Genomic DNA, 24,859 nt, shown 5'->3' with positions numbered 1-24,859 from the left:
TATTTATATTCTGGATCAAAGTTAATACTCTCTTTATTTACTCTAAACATACTTCCTCCATCAAAAAAACATTTTTTAATTTCTATGTCTGTCTTATTTGAAAATTTTATATAAATGTTCAAAAAAATTAGTTAGACATAGAGTATTATTCATGTTTTATCATCTAACAGCAATACAAGTATTAATCAAAAAAAATTTAAATAAAACAACTTAAATGAGCTTATTTTCGACAGAGAGTAATAATACCCTAGTGTTCCACCGTGGAACAAAACAACAATAATCTAACTGACACGTGCGAGTTCACGCCTAGCAGAGATGAACCAAAAGCATGCGGACCAACCACCTGCTTGACTGCTGTCTCATCAGCTCAGGCAGCACAGTAGCCTCACTCTCAGCATCCGCGGCACACACCGGTAATCAGCTCCAGGGCATCCACGTACACACGGCGCTACAGCCACGTCGCAGCAGGTACAGAAAACCAGCCAAGCAAGAGAAACCAAACACGTCCTGCCATGCGCCGCGCAGGCAGAGAAACACCGGGTTTAGCTATCAAACATTCTCAATAATAACAATAATAATAATACTAGTTTTGAAGCGGCAGGTACGTCCAGAATTCTCCTGTCGACAAATGGCGACAGGAGTCATCAGGAGACACGAATGCAGCTTTGCAAATTTTCTTCTCCCCGTCTTCACCGGCCTGGAGGAAAAGATTAATCCCGGTTGGTTACACAGGGAACAAGAACGCCTGCCAAGCAAGCTCAGCATGGCGTCAGACTGCGATTAGCTCACGAATAAACAACAGAAATAGGAGGGTTGCAAATGATCTCACGCACAAAGACAGCAGCTTGGCTTTGGCCCCTGCCAGCTGCGGTTGTGCAGATGGAACTAGACATGGGTGCATACAACCTTTGGCCAAGAGCAGTGCCAATCAGTCCATTGGCTAGTTTATTTTTCATAAAGGAATTCGGTACATGGCACACTGCTTCTGCTGCAAGTGTGTCCCTCCACGGTGTGGGTGGTAAAGCATGCAGAAACTGAGTGTTCTTGGATGTTCATGGAATGGATGATGTGAAGTTGCCGAAGAACCTCCAGAGATGGTTATGAGTTTTCACTACACTGAAATTCTGTGCCTGCCCTTGGCAATCCTCCGAGCAATAACCTTACGCCCACCTTTGGTTGATTTTCTGTTTAAGAGAAAGAAGAGGAGAGGATATCAGTGCACTGAAACGCAAGCACCTGAACCACAGCTACACTCGCTGTAATTGGATTTTGGTAGCCCAAAATAACATGTCCCATAAGTATGTACAAAAGAGAGTGATTGTAACTTTAAATGTTAGCATCTTTTGCACGGGCCTTTACCCCTCACACAAGCAAAAACAACATAAAGTTCAATTAGATCAGCCGTTGTAGATACCGTGTAAGAAACCCATGGGTTCTTTTCCGCTTGATGGTACTGGGCTGGTATGTTCTTTTTGGAAGTAGCTCCAGGGGTTCATTAGCACCAGGATCCTTTCCTAAGAAGAGCAAAAGAGATAGGCAACAAATTAGAAACCATGGAAGCCAGTCTGACTGACAAAAATAACAATTTTATCCTCACTCACCATATCACAATCATATTCCTAGTATATGGAGTAACTCATTAACCATTTCAGTAGCGTACACATAACAATGGCTAGTAAGACACAATTTGAGCAGCAGAAGCACAACAAACAACACCATATGCCACCATGCAGATAAAGCCAGATTGCAAAATAAAATTAGAATGTTTTTCAAAATTCAAAACATTTACAGCCAGAATTTTAATTTGAAGTAACTGAACCACCACTACTTCATAAGTTCAGTAATAGTTAGGCTCCATAACCTCTATTCTATTATCGATATGAATGCTAATTTTCAGTTGGTTGATGAGTAACTGTTTACTATTCCATGTTTTCTGCATCTCTGGTTGGCATGCAAGCTTCAAAAATGGCACCAAGCCATCAATGAAATTGAACATAGTACATAATGGATTCCAATTATTGTACCTTTCTCTGCGTAACACGGTAATCGTTCATTAACTAAGTCTGAAGGTAATTCACCGTTCATTAACTAAGTGTGAAGGTAATTCACCAAACTATGTATGAACGGCATGGTTTCTTTTTCTCTTTTTCATAAAGTAGGTCACTAAGAACTGGTCCATTTTATAGATGAACAATATAATAGAACTGCAAACAGTACTACAATCTATGATTCACATCTACAGGGCCGGCTGAGGGCCTAAGCGGGAGGGGCAACCCGCCTAGGGCCCCAGCTGGGAGGGGGCCCAGTCAAATTTGTATTTATATGCTCATGTGGTTTTTTATCTGTTCTTTCTAAAAAAGTAGATGATTAATCAACTTGCGAAACTAATAGATGATGATAGTCTATTGGTTAAGGTTGGTAGCTCTATCATTTACTTTTTTGCTTATTTGCCATAGCCAAAATTTGAATTTTGAAACTTAATATTAGACTTACAGTTGATCTTAAGGTATTCTTATTGTAGTTTAATTTTTCCAGCATTGCCTTTTAAATCGCTAACACAAATAAAAAAATTAATCATAAATTATTTTTGTTGATTTGGTTCATTTTTTACTCATATTCATTTTCTTTATTTTAGTTTTCAATTTAGTGTCAACATTATTTATCAAAATTTAGAACTGAGACTATATTGCAAGTTAAATCTTAAAGAGTTAATACTTGGTTTATCATGTTAATGATGTTTATTTGTGTCCCTTTAGAGGATAAATGATTATACAATATATACTACAAGTAAAAAATATTAAGCCTAAAGAGCTTATGGCACCGAGTTCGCCCAGGGCCCTCGAAATTATAGAACTGGCCCTGCAGATATACGAAGTATACACTCTAGCAGACCAGATCAAACAATCACACAACTTATCATAATGATGTCAACCTTTTCAAAATTTCACATCCAATAAACAGGAAACAGAAGACATCTTCTCAGGTCATATTAATTTCAATTAATAAACAGATGTATATACTTCATGCTCATGCCACCGTTAAGCAGTAAAAAGATTGCAGAGTAATTGGCTGACGACCAACCAAATCAATCAACAGACCTTAATCAAATTAAAATTTCCTAAACCATTCTGACAGAATCGAACGAATGAAGAAAATGGCCTAACCCACTCTCACTGCCACAGGGTCAAGAGTGAACGAAGCACGGCAATAAAACATATATCCCAATTCATCCTGCACACAACCACAAGACGGCAACCATATCGGCATATACACGCTATGCGACTGCTACCACAGAGCACAAGCATTCATGTGGAAACCGTACCTTCGTCGATGAGGAACCGGAGCGAGGGGAGGCCGCAGGGGAATGAGATCTCTCCGGGCAGGGAGCTCAGCCTCGCCACCGCCTGCGCCTCGTAGGCCTCCACCGTCGTCTCCGGCGGCGGCGGCGGGATGACGTGCGGCTGCAGCCTAGCGAGCAGAGGCGGCGGCGGAGGGAGGCCGGCGCGAAGCGGGGACGGGGAGGCGAGGAGGCGGGCGAGGAGGGAGGAGCCCGCCCGCGCTAGGGTCTTCGCCTTCGCCGACGCCATCTCCTCAGAAACCCTAGCTAGTAGGAGCTTCCGCCCTTTCCGGTCAGCTCGAGCTATTGGTGAACTGGTTTTCGGGCTGAATGGGCCTGACGGTGTGAGCGTATACGGAGTCGAGCCCAGTTAAGGTGATAATGGGCCAGTACCCTATGATCGTGTCAGTGTGTCACCGCCCTACTTAATCTATACTTAATCGTGTCAGCGACGACTCATGGTGTTCTGCTCCATAGCCGGTTTTTTAACCACGATTTCGATAGCAAACAAGACACTCGGCGCTGCTGTACGTGACACGCTCCTCTGCACGATGCAGCTGTGCTCCTCGCCATCGCGATGCTGATTTCTTGTTGCCACGCTCCTCACCGTCGTGACGCTACCGATGTAGCCCTCCTCGCTGCCGATGCATGCTGCTCGCGCGTCTCCACGCACTCAACGATGCTCAACGACGCCGACGAGGAGCGCGTCCGCTGCATGCAGTTGCACGAACAAGCTTTCGGCGATTCCTGCCTTTGCACGCTCAATCTCGCTCAACGGTACAGATGAACAGAGAAAGAGTTATAATACATGTGAATGTGTTTGGTTTGTACTCACCATATATTTAATATATATTTAATGAAGTGTCCAGGTAACGTGGTATCCCTAGATAACATGTTTGGTAACATGTGTGCTACCTGAAAGGTACGAGGCTTGGTAACATGGTCCTCCCAGGTAACAAGCTTAGTAACATGAGTACTACCTACCAGGTAACATGGTACTCCTTAGGTACCATGTTACCTCATATATATCGTGTATGATATCTCAAGGTATTAGGTATGGTGCCTCGTATGTATAGATGTAGCATGTCTGATATCTTGAGGTATCATGCATGATACATGTAAGGTACCATATTACTTAACATAGTACCAAGTTGGTACCTTTTAGATATCACTTATGTTACACACTGTGTTACCTACGTAATTTCTATGAGTATCAACTGGTTTTAAAACAAAGTAGCAAAAAGCAAAGTACGATACCATGTGTCTTATATCTGTTATGTTATGTTTAGTCACACAAGGAAAGTACATGATACTTATTATGTATTATCAAGATGGTACTTTGTGGATATATACATATGTCTCAACATTACAAGACATAATACTACTAGTTTCAGACATGATATTGTTTAGGTATCGTACATGTTACATGTGAGGTAACATGTTGACTTATCATGGTACCATGCCTGATGCTTTAAGATATCATACATATATTCTTATTCTCTTCTTTAAACATCTTATATATGACGTTGCGTACTGAAATATCTCTACCATTTTCTGTGAACTTGATTTTTTAAGCTAAGATCCATCTCTCTTGAGAACTTCATAAGACATACATCGTACGCTGTCACAACCACTATCATGTGTTACTTGTCTACAACAACCATAAATCAGCTTGCATTTTCATACAGTTCAAACCTAAATAAACAAAACAAAAACATTCAAGAACGACAACTTATTTCACTGGAACATAGTTAAATTTTGACTGTGCAACAAACAAGACCATACATAAACATTAAAAAAAAAGAATGCTTAATTCAAACAATCAGTTAAACTTTGACCGAAACATCAACTAGTGTCCAGCACAGCTACTGTTGTGCCGATGCAACCAAATATCTCATATTCATACACGCAGTAAATATTTAACTTCATAAACCCTGTACGCTATATGTTCTAATGCAAGATATGAGTTAAAAGTTAACTGACAAGTGTTATCAAGAACACAATTGATGAAACAACGAATGAAAAATTTGTGAAAAATGTTGAATGTTGCTTACATCGTCGGAAGCGGCGGCATCTTCCCCCAACGATGCACGCCGTCTCCGTTTTTGCCGAGCTTGTGCTGCTCCATCCCCTCCAAATGATGATGTGGTTTGTTCAGCACTAGCTTGGGTCTGATCGATCACTACCTCGTATTCGTTCCGCGAGTCGGAAAACTTGATCTTCTTCACTTTTTTAGGCATTTTACCCAAAACCTTCATGATCAGGGATGTGAACTGTGTGGGAATGCAGTAAGCGATAAAACCCTAGGTGTTAACATGACAGGCGAATAAGTGAGATGGTAATTCAAAATATCGACGATGCTTGTACTGACCTGTTGTTGAACTGAGATCGATGGGAGAACGATCGCCGGAAAATCGCCGCGCCGTCGTCGGAGATCGCTTGAGTTGAGAACTGATGAAGCGAAGAAAACGAGGAGGGGTTCGTCGCAAACGAGCAGTGCGGGGTGAAACTAGAAATGAATCGTCCGAAAAAGACGTGCACGGCCATAACCGTGCCGGTTTTGATGTGCAATCTACCATAAGATTCACCTGCCGCTGTTAACTGTAGCTGACGTGACAGAACAACTATATTTTGGAAACCGCACGACACCGCCTCCCATTATCCACCAGCGCTACTAAGTTAAATTTTAACTTAAAGATCAATGGATCACTCGCCTTTCTCTGATTAAATTATAGTTGATACAATAAATCATTCAATATACGTTTTTGGCTTTCATCTACTGGTGATTTCCTGGATTCTGATGATCTGATCGGCGGCATAGAAGTGACGTGATCTGACGATCTGATCGGCGGTATAGGAGTGACACGATCAAGTTAGCGGCGACACTGGAGCGACACGATCAACGTAGCAAGTTTCCATCATTTCTTTGACAGAGGTAATCTTTTATTCCGTGAAAGATTTTTGAGTTTTGGTTTTTTCTACCATTCACCCCCTCTGTTAGGTTTGTTTGATCTTGTTTGATTTTGCAAGTGGTATCAGAGCCTCGTTTTTCTATTCAATCATTGCTGATCTTTAGATCTATTTGTCATGGCTAAAAAGTTTTCAAACAAACCTCACATCTTTAATGGACCTGATTTTGATTATTAGAAGAAAAGGATGGAATCTATATTACATCTCAGGGTTATGATATTTGGCATAAAGTTGATCAATCTTATGAGATCCCCGACCGCATTAACGCTCCTGCTTTAAAATTAGATTTTGAAAATAATTGCAAAGCACGCAATATTATTCTCAATGAAATTTCTCTCTCCGATTTTGATTGTGTTTCGCATCTTGCAACTGCTAATGATATTTGGAAAGGTTTAAATGATTTTCATACTGGAACTTCAAATATAAAAGAGTTGCGAAAAGATGTTTTCGAAAAGGAGTATATAAAATTTGAGATGGAACTTAAAAAATCTTTGGATGACTATTTATAAAATTTTGAGTGATTTTAGATCTGTTGATGGTTCTTACGATGTTAACTATCCTGCTTCTTATTATTCTCAATCTTTTTGAAAACATCGTAAGAAGCAGGATAGTTAACATCATAAGAAGCATCAACAGATCTAAAATTACTCAAAATTTTATTAAAACGAGCCAAATAGTCATCCAAAAATTCTCCAAGTTTCATCTCAAATTTTATGTACTCCTTTTTGAAAACATCTTTTCGCAACTCTTTTATATTTGAAGTTCCAGTATGAAAATCATTTAAAGCTTTCCAAATCTCATTAGCAGTTGCAAGATGTGAAACACGATCAGAATCAGAGTGAGAAATTCTATTGAGAATAATATTACGTGCTTTGCAATTATTTTCAAAATCTAATTTTAAAGCAGAAGTGTTAATACGGTTGGGGATCTCATAAGGTTGATCAAATTTATGCCAAATATCATAACCCTGAGATGTAATATAGATCCCATCTTTTTCTTCCAATAATCAAAATTAGATCCATTAAAGATGTGAGATTTGTTTGAAAACTTTTCAGCCATGGCAAATAGATCTAAAGATCGACAAAGATCGAATAGAAAAACGAGGCTCTGATATCACTTGTAGGATCAAACAAGATCAAACAAACCTACCAGAGGGGGGTAAATGGTAGAGAAAACCAAAACCTAAAAATCTTTCGCGGAATAAAAGATTACCTCTGTCGAAGAAATTGACGGAAACTTGCTACATTGATCGCGTCGCTCCTGTGTCGTCGTTACCTTGATCGCGCCGCTCCTGTACCACCGATCAGATCATCGGATCACGTCACTTCTATGCCGCCGATCTGATCGTTGGAATCCAGAAAATCACTAGTAGATGAAAGCCAAAAACGTAGATTGAATGATCTTGACTTTATTGCATAACTAAAATTTACAAAGCGCACCAACAACACTTCTTTCAAAATTATCGATCTACAATCAACAACTATTCTAAACTCTAATTTTCTAATTCTAAATCTCACAAAAAAGCACACCGGGGAGATACTCCTCGGTGTCTATTTATATCATAAAAATCTATCTCCAATAAGGAGTAGGACTCCTTATCCTAATAAAACTCATATCTTAGTTTTCAAAACTAATTCAATTTACCGAAATTGAATATCTTTCTTTCGATCTCCAAAGATCCGCATGCACATCCATCGTCAACCAAAGCAATACAATGCACTGCCTCCTCCTGACATGCATGCATGCTACCGTGCCAGGCGGTGTACTATCGGGAGAAAAACAAGTCCATGAAAAAAGAAGAAACTTCTATTTAGGAGAAGAAACTTCTATTTAGGAGGGAAACGAGAAAATGCATAGATCAATATCTGCATGAATAGCCGCTGCATAAACAACTCTAGCTCTAACTCAAGAAAAGAACTACAAAGAACAAAAGAAAGAGTTTCTCCTCTGCAAAGTAACAGCAAGTGAAATTAGCTCCCTGTCGGGATAGAGATTCTCTTGAACTCACTCACCAATACTTTAAGATCGTCAATAGTCACATCACCAAAAAAATGCACCGGAAGACATCATCCAACAGTTGCTCACTTCTCATACCATCGAACCTAGCTCTAGTCCTTACTCATCTCCTGCCATTTTGGTCAGAAAGAAGGATGGGACCTGGCGCATGTGCATCGATTATCGTCAATTGAACTCACAGACCATCAAAAACAAGTACCCCCATCCCAGTAATTGAAGATCTCTTGGATGAATTATATGGAGCTAAGTATTTTTCTAAAATTGACCTAAGATCTGCCTAAGTTTTCCAAGCGTTCGCATATATAATATATGAAACTCGTTACACATCCATCCTCATAACGGTGTTCCTCCACCATGTGTCATTTTGTATTCAATATCATCACTCGGCATTCTCGACCGTTCGGACCTTAGCTCCTCCATGAGCTTAGTCACGATCCCACCGCCACTGACCGATATTGACCTTAAGTCACCTGCACACATAGAGACAAACCAACTGTTTTCGGGCACAGATATCTTAACTGGACCCACATTAATCACGCACACTCACGCCAACATCATAATTATTTTCAAACCAAATTTCATTTATAAACCAATTCGCAAGTCAATTGTTCATCGGAAAATATAATTATGCATATGATCTTACAGTGGTGGGACCCATGTTTGGCAAGGCTAGATGACTTGCTTAATCTAGCAAGTGAGGAATGAGTTTGGCAAGTTGGATGACAAGGCAACCTGTTTGGCAAATTTGTTGGAGGCCAATTTTTTGTCAAGTTTGCCAAATTTAGTTTGAAGAGGTCTATGCCAAGTTTTTTGGAGTTGCTCTAAGCAATCAAAAGCATGGAGTGCACGACATAGTGTTTTCCAACCACAAAGACTATAGCACATTAGCCACCATAGATCACTTAGATAGAATCATAGAAATGCTAGTGCATGTATGTTAGAGTAGAGTATGCATGTAGAATGTGGCACCATAAATGCATATATCCGGTGTGGGCATTGCATCTGTGTCTTCATTTTTAGTGATATGTCCTAGAGGCAATCATAGAGATGATTATATTACTTACTATATTTATGGCTATTATGAATAGTGTTATACCGTTTCTTGAAAACTTAATGTTGATCGATGAGTATGCGACTAATTCATAAAACTCTTTATGTGTTATGTTACTATTTCTAAATGGTCCTTAATCAAATCATATATGGAATGAATATGATTCTAAGGTTAACACATGTATTGATTGATGACCATGTTTCATGGATCATGGTATGGAGATACTAAATCAACAATATGGACACATGTTAGAGATCATGTTGTTGAACAAACCCATATGAAACACCCCAAGGATTACTATGTGTCATTAGTTGGTATCAAGTATTGATGATATTGATTCCTTAGACTTGAGATTGTCATGGTTCTCAACATGTGTGGTGGTCTATTTAGGGACTACCAAATGTTGCAGTGTGAATGTGTAATTATAAAGGTACTCTTCGGGTTTTAATTGAAACTAATAGTGAGATGTGGATGATCAAGATGGGATTTACCCCTGCTAGCTTATGAATCTCATGGGCAAGCATGTTCAGGTCTAGCCCGCCCCGGCCCAACCCAAAGAAACCCAAGCCTGACTCGACCAGACCATGCACTGAGCCGGGCCTAGTCATAGATATTGAAGCCCAAACTCTAAAAATTATGAAAAGCCCGATAAAACCCAAGAAAACCTAGGGGTCGGAATGGGCTTGGGCTTTGTTTTTGCTAGAAATGTCGAGCTCGGGCCTAGTTTTTTTGGTCGGGCTTTTTCCAGGGCTAGCCTACTATAGGTTTTGAACAAGCCTACTCATAGTCTCCTTGACAAAATAGATTACGAAAGTGCATGGCGTGATTGAGGAGTCAATCATGAGAAAATTAATCTACTACATGCTTGAGTGCTTGATTAAGCTATTGAAAGGATGACACATGCCTCTCCTTGTGCTTAATCGATATTGGGTGATAAAGGGAATTGAACATTAACATGCTACAGGTTCAATCGATGTGATCTTTATGATGTCTACTCGACACATCAATATATCTTACTAGAGGCCAGTTGCGGGTGAGTGGCTATGGTGGCGCCAACGTCTTAGCCATAGGAGAGAAGGGTAGCCATAGTAGAGAAGTGTAGTATGACCAATGTTGGAGTGTTTAGATGTCAATCGGTCCGGTGGCAAGAGTCACCGGAGACGAAGAAACGTGGTTGCATGTGGACATCAGAGCTAGAGGTGGACGAGAACCGTGGCACGGTGTGGCAGACCTCGTTAGCGCTAGAGGTAGAGGCGATGCTAACGAGGCAGAGGGCAAGGGGAGTAGGGGGTGGTTGAAAATCGAGTGAAATAGACACTTTTAAGCCTGTTTTAATAGCTCAATCCTAAAAACAAACCGTTGCCTGTAAAACCAGATATTTATGCCACTTAACTATCAAAACCGGTTAAAATTCCTCTCTAAGGATATTCGACTTACGGTAAAAAAAATGCCAAGAAACATTCATCAAAACCAGCCTCATAATAAGCTTTGACTCCGTACTAGCTAGCACTCTACAGACGAGTTGTGCATGGCATAATGGCTTAAAGAAATACTCCAAAATGGCATATAAGCATATTCCAGTTGCTACGCCGGAATATGAAACGGTTGATCCCATATCGATTGCCCGGATTAATCGGGCCTGATGCATCGTTGACGTACACAAAGAGAGAAGGAATCACGGAGCTAGATTATCCACTCGTGCACGTACGCCCTCCTACTACTCAAATCTCCTCCAATTACGTGCAGCTAGCTAACATCCATGACGATTACTTGTCTGCTTCAAGTAATCAACTCGCATGTACACAGTATACAGCAGCATTTATTTTTGAGATATAGACTGAAACACATGTCGCGTTTCAGTGACAAAATCGATGAAAAATATTGCCGCGTTTGAGATATTAGTATTTTATTTTTCGTTGAATTATAAAATGGTTAAAATCATCAGGAAATTGCCCTGCTGCAGATCGATCATTGTAGACGAGGAATTAGCAAGAGTGTCAGCATCAATCCAATTCTCGATGACACGCATGCCATCAATGGCTTCGCCGATTAAATCGCTGATCTTGATAGGCTGCAGCAAGAACCCGACGTGAACGTGTTCAGCCTCCTCCTCCTTCTCCTTCTTCTTCCTCCTCGTGTTCCTTAAAACCAAGTTGATGTCGCAGGTCTTAATCTCTCGCTGCTGGCTAATTAAGGGCCATCGTGAGCTGTCTGCCGGCTCGTTCTTCTCTCCTTTCATCTGCTCCTGCTTATCCCGATTCAATTCAAGGCGCCGGCCGTGACTCCCTGTCAGCTTCTTAATTTTTCAGATGTTTCTGTCCATCATGAATGGTCTTCTCTTTCTGATAAAAAGGAGAGGCCTTTGGAGCATGGTTTTTTTGGTTATGAAATCTGCAGCAAAATGAAAAAAAAAATTCTGTGAAATTTGTCGGTCAAATTCAGACAGTGCGGTCTGTTTGCAAGAGAGTGTGTTTCTGAAAAAAAAAAATAACGGGGCAAGAATTTATCTTGAGTTTATCGTATCATCTGGCCTCTGAATGGTGCAAGGTTTGTATCTGAACATGAGTTTTTTTTTCATGTGGTAGCAGGATTAGGATAATTTAGGCAAATCAAAACTCTCAAGATACACGTGAGGTGTATATCTCTGAAAGACTGGTTCAATCATCTGGGCTGCTGCAGCAAGCAAAAGAAAGTGTACAAGATAGGTCAAGGGGGCTCCTTGTGTAACACTTCATATTCAACTTACAGTTTATTTTACTTAACATCTAATCTGCATGGGCATGTGTTCACCTTTCTTTGGTGCAACAACCTCTCTCTGATAAAAACATGATTGTGTGCTGGTTGAGTCAAACACACAGGAGGACATATCCACAACAGTATCAGAAGAGAGCACAAAACCAATAGTTTTGGTATCATGTTGTCGAGTCAATAATAAACAAATGAAATGCTCATCTCTGCAAGTTATAAACATGAAAAAAAAGATTTAAGAAATTAGAGGCTAATGGTTGCTGGTTGAGGGGTACCTGCTGACAAGCTTAAATTGTGGCAACGACTAACAGCTCCATAAAAGGAGGATCACTTTTTTCCTTTGCATCTCCTTTGCTCTCCTCTCTTTCTGCTCTCATCTCCTTTGCAACCTCTCTCTCTCTCCATTTTCTGTTCATATCAACTTATCAAGGAGGTAGGTAAGATATGCATATGCCCCACTTCTATGTTTCTTGTCTTCTTTCTTCTGTCCCTTTTTTGTTGTTGTGTTTCCCTACAAGTTTAGTGGAATCATGAGTTTTTAGCTGGGTCGGTTTAATGATGAGTTAGTTAGGTGTTGTTGCTTGCCATGAGTTAAAAGAGCATATGTGTTGTTCTTGTTCACCTGATCATATCAGATCATCTTTTTCTTCATTTGTGACAAAGTTTCAGAACATTTATGTTCAGATTCCTCTCTCAAATTTCAGTAAGCAGGAGCAAATTTGTATGATATGAACCAGTAGAAACCATCGTGCAGAACCACCAAGGGTGTTCCACTTTTTTTTTAATCTGCTATATCGTTAGACATCATGAACCATATGAATTAAACAATTTTTCTGTGTATGGTGTAGTTTTTGGGATAAAGAAAAAGCTTGGCAGAGCTGAAGTTAGCATGAACTGCATTACATGAATCTGCAGAATATGCTCCAGTCAGTTCTGAAAGAGAGTATAATATGAGGAAATAAAATTGATGAATGGGTTTGATAGATGCTTTGATAGGTCTTGATTTTTTCATAGCCAATTGGCTCAACAATATAACTAGAGTTAATACAACCATCTCTTAGTATTTCTTGAATCTGCTGCTGGTGGACTGCAGATTGCTTATGTTTTCTCCTTTCTACATAAACTGTTGCAGTGTAAGAGGAAGAACAAAACAAAATGTTTTTTCAGAGAAAGAATTCAAAGAAAGTGAAGGACTCCAACGGATCGTCATCGAAGAAGGACAAAGATAGCCGCAGGAAGAACATTTTCGATAGTGCCAACGGAGGACTTGGTTCCATTGTAGGAACTCTCCAGACAACAAAGAACGGTTAGTCACTCCATTTCTTTTTAGCCAAGAAACTAGTTTACAGGAAGAGTTTTACTCCCATCCTTCCTTTTGTACGTTGAGGTATCGGTATCAAATTGTTTCTCACCATTGAATCTAGCTAAATAGGATGTGCACTGTTGGATTTAACGATCAGAAACAATTTGGTACCACTAGGTACCGGTACCTCGAGGTAAAAAAGAAGGATGCGAGTAAAACTCTTAAAAGAATGCTATTCAGGTTGAAACAAACCTGTTCAGACTTTCAGTTCTTCAACCTCCAAAGTATTATCATACCTGACATTAACAGCATGTAAGAGTTCAGAAAATAAGGAAATCTGAATGATTCGTATTTGAACTATTGACTGTCAAATTATGGTTTGTTCATCGTGGTGAATTCACATATGCTTGGCCAGTTAGATTGCTTGATTATCATCTCAATAAACTGACATTTTTATGGCACACGTCCAGAGACAGAGGCATGCAAATGCCCTTAGAAGTGTCAAAATAGGACAGTCAATGTATTTTAATTTCAGATAAAAGCAACTGTTTTGGCAAACTTATCAGTTTGCAGCAACTTTAGCTAGTTATTTTAGAGAACTACAACAATAGTGTATGTTTTTATTAGAAAACTACAACTTTATTAGTTTAAAAAGTTTTTAGCCCACATATTATCCAAACATGCTGGTGTAAGTTGGTCCCATGTGTCATATACAAGAAGGGAGTAAAATTACAGTTTCATGTTAAAATCGTTGTTTATTATTGAAGTTTTGTGAAATATCAATCTAAAGTTGTAGCAGAGTGATAATTTTGACAAAATAATTACAGTTTTTTGAAATTTACTCATATATTTTTTATGATGGGTCATATGCTGCAAACCAACACAAGAAAAACTCTGATGATCACACGAACTTCAACAACTAATAAAAATAGAAACAGCAATAGTACTTAATCAGACCTGAAGGTTTCAGAGTTGAACTGAAAAGAGTTCGTCGTGCCTTGCATATTCCCCACACTAGCTGTTCGAAGTCTTAATGGACAGCAAGCAGATCATGTTGTAAATTCAATATTGTCATGCGCCCCTGACCTTTGGAATCGATTGATAGATGCCGAAGAGAGCGCGGGAAATCTTCAAGATGATGTGAAGACGACCCTCGGATCAATCATCCATATTGAAGGACATTCAGAGGCCAGACAGTCCAAGGATCTAGGTAAATTAGAGTACTGCACCCAATTCAGATTCAGAGTGATTTTGAAATCCTGCATATTATAAGATGTTTGAAATTATCCTATGTTTTTTTGTTAGTTTCACGGAGATGTAGAAAAAAAAAATGATCTATTGGCTCAGTTTTAACTTTCAACTTCTAGTTAGACCACAATTCATAAAAAATAAGTACAAACTTAACCCAAATTAGGTTCTACAAATAAATATGCGCCGGGTAGGCGGGTAGTAGTATTTGAAGATTAGGTCCCATGAGTTCTACAGTGAGATGTACTGTGTATCAGCAACTTAGAATGTGACAGCCCCCTAAAAGAATTAGTGTGATAAACCACTTGATCATGGATGGAGCTAGCTAGTCTTTGCATCAACATACAATCTCCCTTGTTAGGTGAGATATCTTTTTCAGAAATGGCCCCTTTGTATGAAATCCACAAACCATCTAATTTACAGAAGAAAAAAAGATGTAACATATTATGCCTTCAGAAGGTAACTCCAGTCATCATTTCATTCAGATCATGAGAATCCATATGTAACACTTTTTAATAGAAAATGACTGAAATTTTTGGTTGAAATAAATATACCACGGACAACATCAAATATGCACAGGTTGTTCTCCAATGATACAAGGATGACATGTGAGCAAACAGAGAAACTTAAATCTGACAAATGCAAAGTGAGCATGGAAACTGGCAAACAACTAGAGTTATGAAAACAAATTTATGATAAAACTTGGTTAAGTTCAATAAAACTAACAACCACATGAAGGATTACTATTTGAATGGTCCAGCCACCAAATTGTGGCTTGTATTTGAGTATTCCATAGCTTGCAAGAACTGCATTTTTGCATTGGTCTAGCTTCAGCAGAATAGGTTCACCCAGCCTATAGGATTGCTTAGCTTTACTTCAAAGTAAAAGCTACTTTTCTGCACAATGATTATCTGGGATGTTGGGCATGTGTGGTTGAGTACCTGATACCATTTTCCAGCTTGCTTTTGCCCATGAACAGAGCTATTCATACAAAAGATCACACAACTAATTCACTACATTTCATATTCAGAGGATCATTGCTAGCTGAATACAGGAAATATCTGTTTTCTTTTCATTCCTTAGAGACAATTACAGCTCAAGCAACATGTTCTTGTGTCCTTAGTTGGCTTCCATGTGACAGATGGTTAGGTTGACCTTAGTACACACGCACATAATGTACAACAAAACCGTCAACTCCAACTCAGCTATTTCAACTAAGAATTCAGAAAACAAAATCCTAAATAACACAGGATCCAACTATTATGCCATATATTCTTCTCTTAAGTTCTTTGGATCAAGCAAAACAAACAAAAATTCAGAGAAAAGAAGAAGAAGAACAACAACAATAATAATAAAGCATCATCCTTTATACTATTTGATTGACCCAGTTGGGGCAATGAGCCAATGACACTCTGTCAAACTGCATCGTGCAAGCCAACACTGCAAAATCATCTTCGACCAACCACAATCAATGCCTGCAATTTGCTGGTGTCTATTTAGCTGTCACTCTCCAGCAACTGCCCTACCATGTATGATGCTCCAGTATTATGTCTGTATATATATATCATGCAGCACCATTATCCTTTTTTAATCCAGATCAAGGGGCTTCATTAGAGCCCCTATACAGACACAGAGACCCAAACCCAACAGCCAGCCCAGAATTCCCAGTCTTCTCATTCACACTGAAAGCTTGAACCTTTCAGTCTTCTCTCTTCTTTTTAGCTTTCCCCAGTTATCACAAGCTTCATTTCCATCTATAAGCCAGCAGTTTTGAACTGGTAAAATTCTCTCTCTCTCTCTCTCTCTCTCTCTCTCTCTCTCTCTCTCTCTCTCTACTTTGATTGATCCAAGACGCAAGATGGGGGTGTTGATGTTCTTGCAAGTTTGTTATCCTTTTCTTTTACTTTCTTTGACTGCATGATTGTGAATTTGTGATACATGTTCTGCAAGGGGATTCAAGGGGACTTTGATACTCCTGCTTATATTTTGGAACCGTAGGATGTTCTTCGTTTCGATTTGATCAGTAACTGGAGAATCCTCTCCCCTGGCATGTGTTTGATCAGATTCTATTAGAATATTTTGGAGGAAAAATACGGTGATTGTGATTCTTGATCACTCCACTTTGTTGTTAATTATTGTTTAGTCTTAATTTCTTGTCATGTATGCTCCGCAGGAATTCGTTCTATCCAGTCACTTAGAAATTCAGTTGTCGTTTACCTCTTTCTTGTCAAGTTGTCATACATATTTCTGAACTACTGTAATATCCATATGCAAACACTGTGATTTGCAGTTTCTTGATAGCCTAGCATCAGGCCAACCGATACGTCATGTTTTCTATGCTCCTGCGAATTGTAATCAGAAAAGTAACATGTTAGAAGATGCAATTGATAATGTTAAAGAATCTTTTGTGATGTTCCTGACATTAAAATTGCTACGGATAGGCTTCCATTTCTTACTGTAACTCGTCTGACTGCATAATATTCTCTGAGAGGAACTCTTGTTGATTTTCATAGAGCAAGGAAGTGAAGAACAAGGGAAGAAAGATATGGAAGCCTTCAACAAAGTCATTGACAAGGTCAAGGATGTGAAGAGTAACCCAGAAGTGGTGGAGAAACTGGACAAGGTCAAGGAAGAAATCACCAGCCTTGCTCATGCTTTGCATCTGGGGAAACATGGTAAATTTTCTTTTGAGATGTCTAATTTCTAGGTTAGAATAAACATAAGTTGACATGTCTACAACAATCTCTAATACTAGTAGAATCCATTCATCTTTTCTAATCTGATGGTACCACCTAAAAACTGGTAGATTTTTTTCTAGCGGTAGTAGAACTAACGAATTAACAGTTGAGATCACTTCTACTATTGACATCTAACAGTATTTAAGACCTAGGCTGCGTTCAGGAGATGGGTTGTTAACCGGCGCGAAAAACACGGTAATAGATTTGTACATGATTAATTTAATTATTAGTTATAAAAAAATTAGAAAATTAGATTAATCTTAACTTTTAAAGCAACTTTCATATAGAAAACTTTCGCAAAAAATACACCGTTTAATGGTTCGGGATGTGTGCGTACGAAAAACGAGAGAATCTAGGGTTGTTAAGGGGGGAATCGAACGAGGCCCTAGCCAGATTAGTTATCATTCAAGGGAAGCACTTGCATTGTGTACACTCTGAATATCCAAAACCTGAATATAAACTTCTCTGCATCTTTTCCCCTACTTTGTGCATGATCCAACCAACAAAGATAAGGAGCCTGAGCCTGAGGAGAAGGCGAAGGAAGGCGAGGCTGCGAAGAACGCCGACGAGGGCGCCTCCGCCAGCAAGGCCGAGGACTCCAACGTGGCGGTACAAGCCGTGGAGGAAATTCAGGCCGTCGTCGCTGCCGTGCAGCAGCAGCTGCACCCAGGAGCAGAAGGAGCTGCGACTGAAACTGCAAACGAGGCTGAGGCTGCTGCTGAAACTTCAGCAGCAGCAGCAGCAGGAGAGGAGCCTGAAGAATCAAAGAGGGATGTGGAGAAGGATGATCCGTCGAAGCGGCTCGGCTTCATTGGCTACTTTGCAATGCTGTTCGAGAGGTTCTGCAACCCTGGGAACAAGAAAAAGGATTGAGCTTGGCAGAATCTGATCATGTGGATTTTATTCTTTTTTGTGTGTGTGCGTGTGTGTGTGTGTGTTCTTGGAAACTGAAGAATGATGTCCATGGGGGCTGTGGATGGATGGATGGATGGTGTACAGTTTGCAGTTGTGTGCTTTCTTTCTTCAATTGTTTTCTGCTTTTGGTGTTCTATTCTCTATGTTGATGGATGTATGCCAAAGTGTACCTTGTGCAATTCTTGTTAGCCTCTATGAGCTTGATCTTATTTATGTGAATGAAAGAATTGATTTATTTATTTTAGAAGACTTCCTGAGATTAGAGAAAAAAAGCAATTACTTTGGTTAGAGTGATGTATGTATTTCAAGATAGGGATTGACATGCGAGGATTGTGTGAAAATTTCGTTGCAACTAAGGTTTGGATGACATCGGAAGTGCCAAAGAGAAAATCAATCAAGTGAGGCTCCAGAGAGCCGTTTAAATTTGGGAGGAGCATCATGGAGTTCTCCTTTTCATCTTTCATGAGCTCTGCTTCCAAAATATCATTCAAGCAATGATTTATGTATAAGTAGAAGAAATACATAAAAGAAATATCTAATTACGGTTAATACTGTACTAGTATATGTACAACTCAGGTAGGGCAGTCTTAGGTTCAATATCTGATCAAATTGAAGCATACAGGCAGCACATCCAATATACACAACCTTATCCAAGTCTAGAGTAACTCAGCTGACCATCATTCTTACAAATGCAACAGTTAATTACTGAATTATATCCATCCAATGCAACATAGCGATAGAATTTACGGTTAAAAATACAATGCCACCGAGTGGAGTTTATTAAGTTCATCCGTCACGACACAAATAGTCCAGTGAGACGTTTCATGCGTTACCGGATGATTGGTAAAGTCTCTCTCGGGGTGGCACTCTCAGCAAATTCTTCATCATGTCATATGTTGTGAAACCAATAGCAACCGAAGGGACGACCTGAAAAATGATATGTTCACTTTTTTTAGACATCACTGCATATCTAAGAAACAGTTTGAAATGACCATCTCTGATGTCCCTATTCAATAGATGCATATAAATGAACAGAATAAAAGCAACCTACTACAAGTGCTGCTTACATATATAAGAATCAGTTACTTTTTACATTTTGTAAATGCTATTTCATTTTTTTATTTTTCCTTTTCCCTCTAGGAAACTCACTCGGGCTTATTACCTTCACATAGTTAAGACTTAAGCCAGCGAAGAGTTGCCTCCACCCCTGGCACCTAATAATGAGTGCTAGGCCCTGAAATGTCCCTCTTATACGGAAGGCACCATTTGCATTATGAGGTTGCTTACTCTGAACCTGAACACGGAACAACAGGTCAAGAACTAATCAGGCATCAAAATTCAAATCATAACGCACAGATTATCTTTGACTGAGAGTTTAGTTTGTACCTGCATCTGTCTTCGGACAACATCCAGTGGATAAGTGAGGGTTTGCCCAAAAAGACCAGCTAAAGCACCACAAGAAAGCTTCAATACAACAGATCTCTTGTAATCTTCTGGAACTCGAGATTTCAGGTCTTCATATATATAGAATTTTAGGCCAGCATATGGTAGGATACCGATCAGAGTTGGACCTGAAATTGATTGGAGTTATTTTTTGAACTCATATCTCAATACACATATCGGAGGATGACTAAATAAAGAGTAAATTTCACTTTGGTCCAGATATTTTGACCAAAGTTTTACAATGGACTAGGGCCGTGTTCGGCAGTGAGGAAAATGGGTGTTAGTTATCCGGCGCAGAAAACGTAGTAATAGATTAGTACATGATTAATTAATTATTAATTATTAAAAAATATAAATTAAATTAATATGATTATTAAAACAACTTTCCTAAAGAAAATTTTCGTACAAACTACACCTTTTAACAGTTTGAAAAGCGTGCGCGCGAAAAAAAAGAGATTTAGATAACTTATTGGTTGTATCAAACGCGGCCTAGGTCTAAACCAATCTTTTCACTTAACACCATATATCTTTGCATTAAATTTGCAATTTGTACTAGGGAGTCAAAACACAGAAAATATATGAAAAAAATTCATACAAGGAGGATGAATTTTAGAACAGTAAAATGTTGTATGATTTCTTTATTCTTTTCTAGTGTGAAAGTTATCTAACCAACTACTTTTATTTCTATTGCCCTTCTACTCATTTTCCCCTTTGATGCAGATCAACTTATGCCTTTCTTATGAACATATTCACATCATCTCTGATTTCTGTGATTTTGCTAGAAGAAGGATTCTGAGGTTATAGCTTAAAACATATTTCACGTGATTCTCAAAACATATTTATATTAATACAAATGAAGATGATGGTTAGAACTAGCTTTTCTCTCACATGTGCTATTTTTTACTAAACCTAGTCCAAATTGATTGGAGCTAGAAGGTAACTAAATGGTGGTGCCTTGTTTTAGACGATACTGAAAAATACAATTCAACATGCTTATGGGTCATTAAGTTGAGCTTGCTGAACCACCAACTTGCTACAGTAGATTTTAGGTCCTATGTGCATATGACCCTATTCTGGTCTGTATACCTGGCCACTTAGAAAACCCTTAGAATGTAGAACACATGTAGGAACAAGTGAGTGAAAAAAAACATTATGCAAAATGTGATTGTCTTTTTGTATAGTACACATTGTTGCAAATATTAGTTGCTCTTAGTTTTTTGAAGTGCATAATTACCCAAATGACAAAAAGAATCATAGGTTCATGTGCAATTAATTGCCAATTTTGATTCATGCCTTGCTACAATGTAAAGAAAGCTGCACAAGTGCACAGCATTTGATGATGCAAAGCATAGAACAAATGCAGCAAATCAGAAGAGAGATGATATTATGTTACGTTCACACTAACAAACCTAATGGTGCTAACTTCAACCATAGCAAGGGGCGTGGGGTCACATAAGACTTACCTACTCCACGGTATAGAGCTCGTGCGCCTCCTTCCTTGTAAACAGTTTTGAAAACATCCTTGATACCACCATATGTTGGTTGTCGACCAGAATTTCCCAACACATTGCCAGGTTGACCCACATTTGAAACCTGCAGTGATTTTGAAGAAAATTAATAAACACAACCGAGAGCTAATGGTTCCTTATAATGAATGGCTAGAGATGGCATCACGTAAACTACTGATATTTGCAGGAAAAAAAATACTCTCTTTGTTCCAAAAATAAGCATTTCTAGGTTTTTTTTAGCAGAGATTAAGGTTAAGGAGAAAAGACTTTGGTGCCCCTCAATAAATGTGGAATGAATGGACATTGGTAGGGGTAAGAGAAGAAATTTGAATGAAGTGATTAATGAAACAAGTAGTACTACGAATAATGCTAGAAATGCTTACACCATGGAACAAGATTGGAATGCTAAAAATGCTTTGTATTTTGGAACAAAGGAAGTAGCCAACGACTAACAGAGATCATCAAATAATTCAAGTAACAATTCTACTGATATAGACTCCTGACACTACTAATAACAAAAAAGACGACAACTAACAAAGCATCAGCATGGGCATGAAATACCTGATATGCCAGCTTTGTCCTAGCAAGGTCTAATGGGTAAGTACATAGAACTGCAGTCCCACCTGCAGCCGAGCCAGCCAATAGATCAACCACAGGCCCTGTACCCACTGATGGAGCATAATTATTCAATATCCAACACCGATACTGTTCGTATGTCATGTAATGCAATGCCGCATATGGAACAATCCGAAGCACACTCGCGCCATTCCCTCTTCAGGAACAGTAACACGGCATTAAAATTAAGAAATCAAATTCAGCAATCAGAGCTTAATGTATTTCTGCATGGAACTCACTTGTAGAATCCTCGAACTCCCTCATACTGCCACAGCTTCCTCAAGGATTGCAGGATACCAAGGGATTGAAACCCTTGAGTCCTCGTCTAAAAAGCAACAGCATACATACACTTAGAAGTTAGTAATTCAGTTTAGTTGTCATTCAGTCACCACATATAATGAAATGGAAATTTGAGCAGTTCAAACCTGCAGTAAGATCTTGACCCTCTCCAGTGGCGCTACCGCAGTCTTTGCAAATGCACCAGCCGCACCCCCGGCAATAAGCTCCTTGGCATAGACTGGGAGCAGGTCCAAAGCGCAGGCATTCACTTGCGCGGCCGTCGAGGCAGAGGAGAAAGTGGATTCCTGCGATGAACCCATCTCTGCCTCCCCAACTTGACAGGCAGATCAGAATGCGTATTATCTGCCCTCCCCACCACCACTAACATTAACATTAAATCAACTCAGGGGCAAAGGATATCTTTACAAGCCGGAATCTCCCAATAGGATATGCCCCCGTAATCGGCAATCCAAATCGAAAACCAAATCGCAGACCTTTACGTTGCTTGCTAACCACTTGCGCTAACGGCGCACGAATAGGTTAAATCTTGGATAAGCTAGAATCCTGCACGGTGTTAGGGTGCTAATCACCGAAGAGGAAACGCAAAACAGAATCCAATCTCTTCACTCCCCCTCCCCCAAAGGTACACTAAATCGGAGATAGTTCTAGCATAAGCTGTAGCAGGATTCACCTCCTCCCAAATTAACACTTCGGATCATCAGCAGAAAAAAAAAAAAGGAAGAAAGAACTGTACAGCGCTTCACTTGCATCAACAGAAAACCCGATCCAGATAGTAACCAGCCAAAGGCGCGATCTTCGCGGCGGCGCTTCTTCAAGAAGCAGCGGGAAGGGGCCGGAAGATGCCTACAGCAGCGACAGGGCACGGGCAGCGGATCCCGCAGCCGCCGCCGGCGATCGCAGGGAGAGGGCGGGCCCACTAGCCCATCGGCGCCCTATCCCCGGCGGCGGGAGGCGAAAGGCGGCGCCTTTCCGCGGCGGGGACCGGAGAGAAGGCTCGGCCTCTGCGGCGAGCTCCCTCGCATCCAAATCGCGGCGGCGAGGAACGGGGGGAGGAATACTCATCAAATGCAAAGGATTTTTTTTGGGGGGGGAGGGGAGGAGGACAGCGGGGAATCGGGCGGGCGGGGCTCGATCGAGACCGAATCAGTGGGGGTGGGGTGGGGGGACGCGAATCGGAAGGAAGGAGAGAGGAGAGGAGAGGAGGGGGGCCGACGGTGAGCTCAGCCGGCGGTGCTGATGGAAGATGGAGGGAAGGGAAAGGTGACCCGACCCCACCCAACACAACACACGCACACACGTGCAAAACGCAGCTCAAGGAAGGCCTACGTGTAGCCTCGTTCCTCGCATCGCAGGAATCACAGGCAGCGAGAACGATGTATCGCGTGTCACTGACGTGAGATTATACGTACCGGCTAACATGGATTAACATGTGATTAACTAATTATTAGTGGTAAAGAAATGAAAAATAGAATAATACAATATCTAGAATTCTGGTAAAAAAACATCATTTAGTAGTTTAGGTAGCATGCGTAGAGAATATGGGTTGAGAAGAAAGGGTATCGAACACAAACACACAGTAGTTTCATCGATGAGTCAGTTCTCTCGTGACACGTAAGATTGTATGTAGCCAACATAATGGCATCTATAAAATATAGACCTTAAGTAATAAATTATATGCTACAAACTTGGTTGTATACATTAAGGTTCATATACATTACGGAGAGGTAGTCTTATGTCCAAAAGATTATGTAAATTTTTGGATGACCTGCACGTGAGAATTACGCTAGTAAATAATACTATCTCCGTTTCATAATGTAACGTTTCATAATGTAAGATCTTTTAACCATGTTTAAATTCATCAATTAATGAATGTATATAATTTATATATATATATATATAGATTCATTAGCATCTATATAAATCTAGGCAAGACTAAAAAATCTTATATGGTAAAACGGAGGGAGTACATGTATTTTTCTCCTTCCGTTTGCACGCACAAACATTGCAAAAAAAAAACATCTTATCCCTAAATTGATTGGACACAAAATGTTAATAGTACCAAGATTAAGTCAGAGAGGAAAGAATAACTAGGTAAATCATTGACAGATTAAACCTATGATTGCGCGCTAGGTACTTTATCCGTTTCATACTATAAGAATCTTTTAATCTTACCTAAATTTATATAAATATTAATGCATCTACACATATTACATTCACATATACATTCACAGATCAGACTGAAAAACTTACAGTATAAACTAGAGGCAGTAAACAGTAGGAACGGGCTTGCATCTGAAACTTTCTACTGCCTCTTGAATGGGCTCCCGGCCCATTAGTTTATATTTTTATCATCACTGAAATTCTAGTATTTTTTTTCGAAATCAATTGTTCCCAGATAATCATCATGCTTAATTTTCTAGCTTAATTCTTCGCACGTGCACGTCATCCGAAAATTTGCTAATAGCTTTCTGTGCCATCTCTTAGTTTGACTAAAACACACGTGTACGTGGCATGCAGGACTTGGTCGTGATGGCACGTCATAAATAAGTATATATTTTAGACACATATGAATGAATATACAAATATTGGCATGCATGAATGTAGAATGCGTAACACGTTAAAGATAGACACCTGGCTTATATCTAGAGGGATTAATTATCACACGTT

General features: G+C 39.7%; 3 protein-coding genes across 5 annotated transcripts; 1 reads left to right on the top strand and 2 right to left on the bottom strand.

Annotated features, from left to right (window-relative positions):
- Nucleotides 1-197: 197 nt before the first annotated feature.
- LOC102713953 lies at nucleotides 198-3,664 on the bottom strand. Of its 2 annotated transcripts, XR_005812048.1 has the most exons (4): nucleotides 3,323-3,664; nucleotides 1,415-1,514; nucleotides 606-1,184; nucleotides 198-507 (listed from the first exon to the last, which is right to left on the bottom strand). XR_005812048.1 is itself a non-coding variant. In XM_040525129.1 (3 exons), the coding sequence occupies exons 1-3, from the start codon at nucleotides 3,585-3,587 to the stop codon at nucleotides 1,112-1,114; spliced, it is 438 nt and encodes a 145-aa protein (XP_040381063.1). In that variant the 5' UTR covers nucleotides 3,588-3,664; the 3' UTR covers nucleotides 542-1,111. The 2 variants fall into 2 exon arrangements, 1 of the variants encoding a protein (XP_040381063.1); XM_040525129.1 differs by lacking the exon at nucleotides 198-507 and having other exon boundaries at nucleotides 542-1,184.
- Nucleotides 3,665-12,475: 8,811 nt separating this feature from the next.
- Nucleotides 12,476-18,462, top strand: LOC102713681. Of its 2 annotated transcripts, none has more exons than XM_015843728.2 (5): nucleotides 12,476-12,555; nucleotides 13,255-13,428; nucleotides 14,531-14,635; nucleotides 17,187-17,348; nucleotides 17,920-18,462. In XM_015843728.2, exons 2-5 carry the CDS (start codon nucleotides 13,278-13,280, stop codon nucleotides 18,282-18,284), a joined length of 783 nt encoding a protein of 260 aa, XP_015699214.1. In that variant the 5' UTR covers nucleotides 12,476-12,555; nucleotides 13,255-13,277; the 3' UTR covers nucleotides 18,285-18,462. The 2 variants fall into 2 exon arrangements, with proteins under 2 accessions (XP_015699214.1, XP_006644299.1); XM_006644236.3 differs by having other exon boundaries at nucleotides 12,478-12,559.
- A 303-nt stretch (nucleotides 18,463-18,765) lies between these two features.
- LOC102713409 (mitochondrial carrier protein CoAc1) lies at nucleotides 18,766-23,276 on the bottom strand. The gene is made up of 7 exons (XM_006644235.3): nucleotides 22,318-23,276; nucleotides 22,132-22,217; nucleotides 21,839-22,049; nucleotides 21,233-21,362; nucleotides 19,713-19,897; nucleotides 19,489-19,620; nucleotides 18,766-19,253 (listed from the first exon to the last, which is right to left on the bottom strand). Exons 1-7 carry the CDS (start codon nucleotides 22,489-22,491, stop codon nucleotides 19,149-19,151), a joined length of 1,023 nt encoding a protein of 340 aa, XP_006644298.1. The 5' UTR covers nucleotides 22,492-23,276; the 3' UTR covers nucleotides 18,766-19,148.
- Between the last annotated feature and the right edge of the window lie 1,583 nt (nucleotides 23,277-24,859).

Source organism: Oryza brachyantha, chromosome 1, assembly GCF_000231095.2.
Source record: "Oryza brachyantha chromosome 1, ObraRS2, whole genome shotgun sequence".
Taxonomy (NCBI): domain Eukaryota; kingdom Viridiplantae; phylum Streptophyta; class Magnoliopsida; order Poales; family Poaceae; genus Oryza; species Oryza brachyantha.
This window is presented reverse-complemented; position numbering and strand designations above follow the sequence as displayed.

Coding starts and splice junctions, on each gene's coding strand:
- LOC102713681 (XM_015843728.2), top strand. CDS start 13,278: ATGTTTTTTCAGAGAAAGAATTCAAAGAAAGTGAAGGACTCCAACGGA. Junction 13,429..14,530: donor TCTCCAGACAACAAAGAACG/GTTAGTCACTCC, acceptor ATCGATTGATAG/ATGCCGAAGAGAGCGCGGGA. Junction 14,636..17,186: donor CAGACAGTCCAAGGATCTAG/GTAAATTAGAGT, acceptor TGATTTTCATAG/AGCAAGGAAGTGAAGAACAA.
- LOC102713409 (XM_006644235.3), bottom strand. CDS start 22,491: ATGGGTTCATCGCAGGAATCCACTTTCTCCTCTGCCTCGACGGCCGCG. Junction 22,050..22,131: donor GGAGTTCGAGGATTCTACAA/GTGAGTTCCATG, acceptor CTGTTCCTGAAG/AGGGAATGGCGCGAGTGTGC. Junction 19,621..19,712: donor TTGTCCGAAGACAGATGCAG/GTACAAACTAAA, acceptor TTCCGTGTTCAG/GTTCAGAGTAAGCAACCTCA.
- LOC102713953 (XM_040525129.1), bottom strand. CDS start 3,587: ATGGCGTCGGCGAAGGCGAAGACCCTAGCGCGGGCGGGCTCCTCCCTC. Junction 1,515..3,322: donor CCGGTTCCTCATCGACGAAG/GTACGGTTTCCA, acceptor TGCTCTTCTTAG/GAAAGGATCCTGGTGCTAAT. Junction 1,185..1,414: donor ACCCATGGGTTTCTTACACG/GTATCTACAACG, acceptor TCTCTTAAACAG/AAAATCAACCAAAGGTGGGC.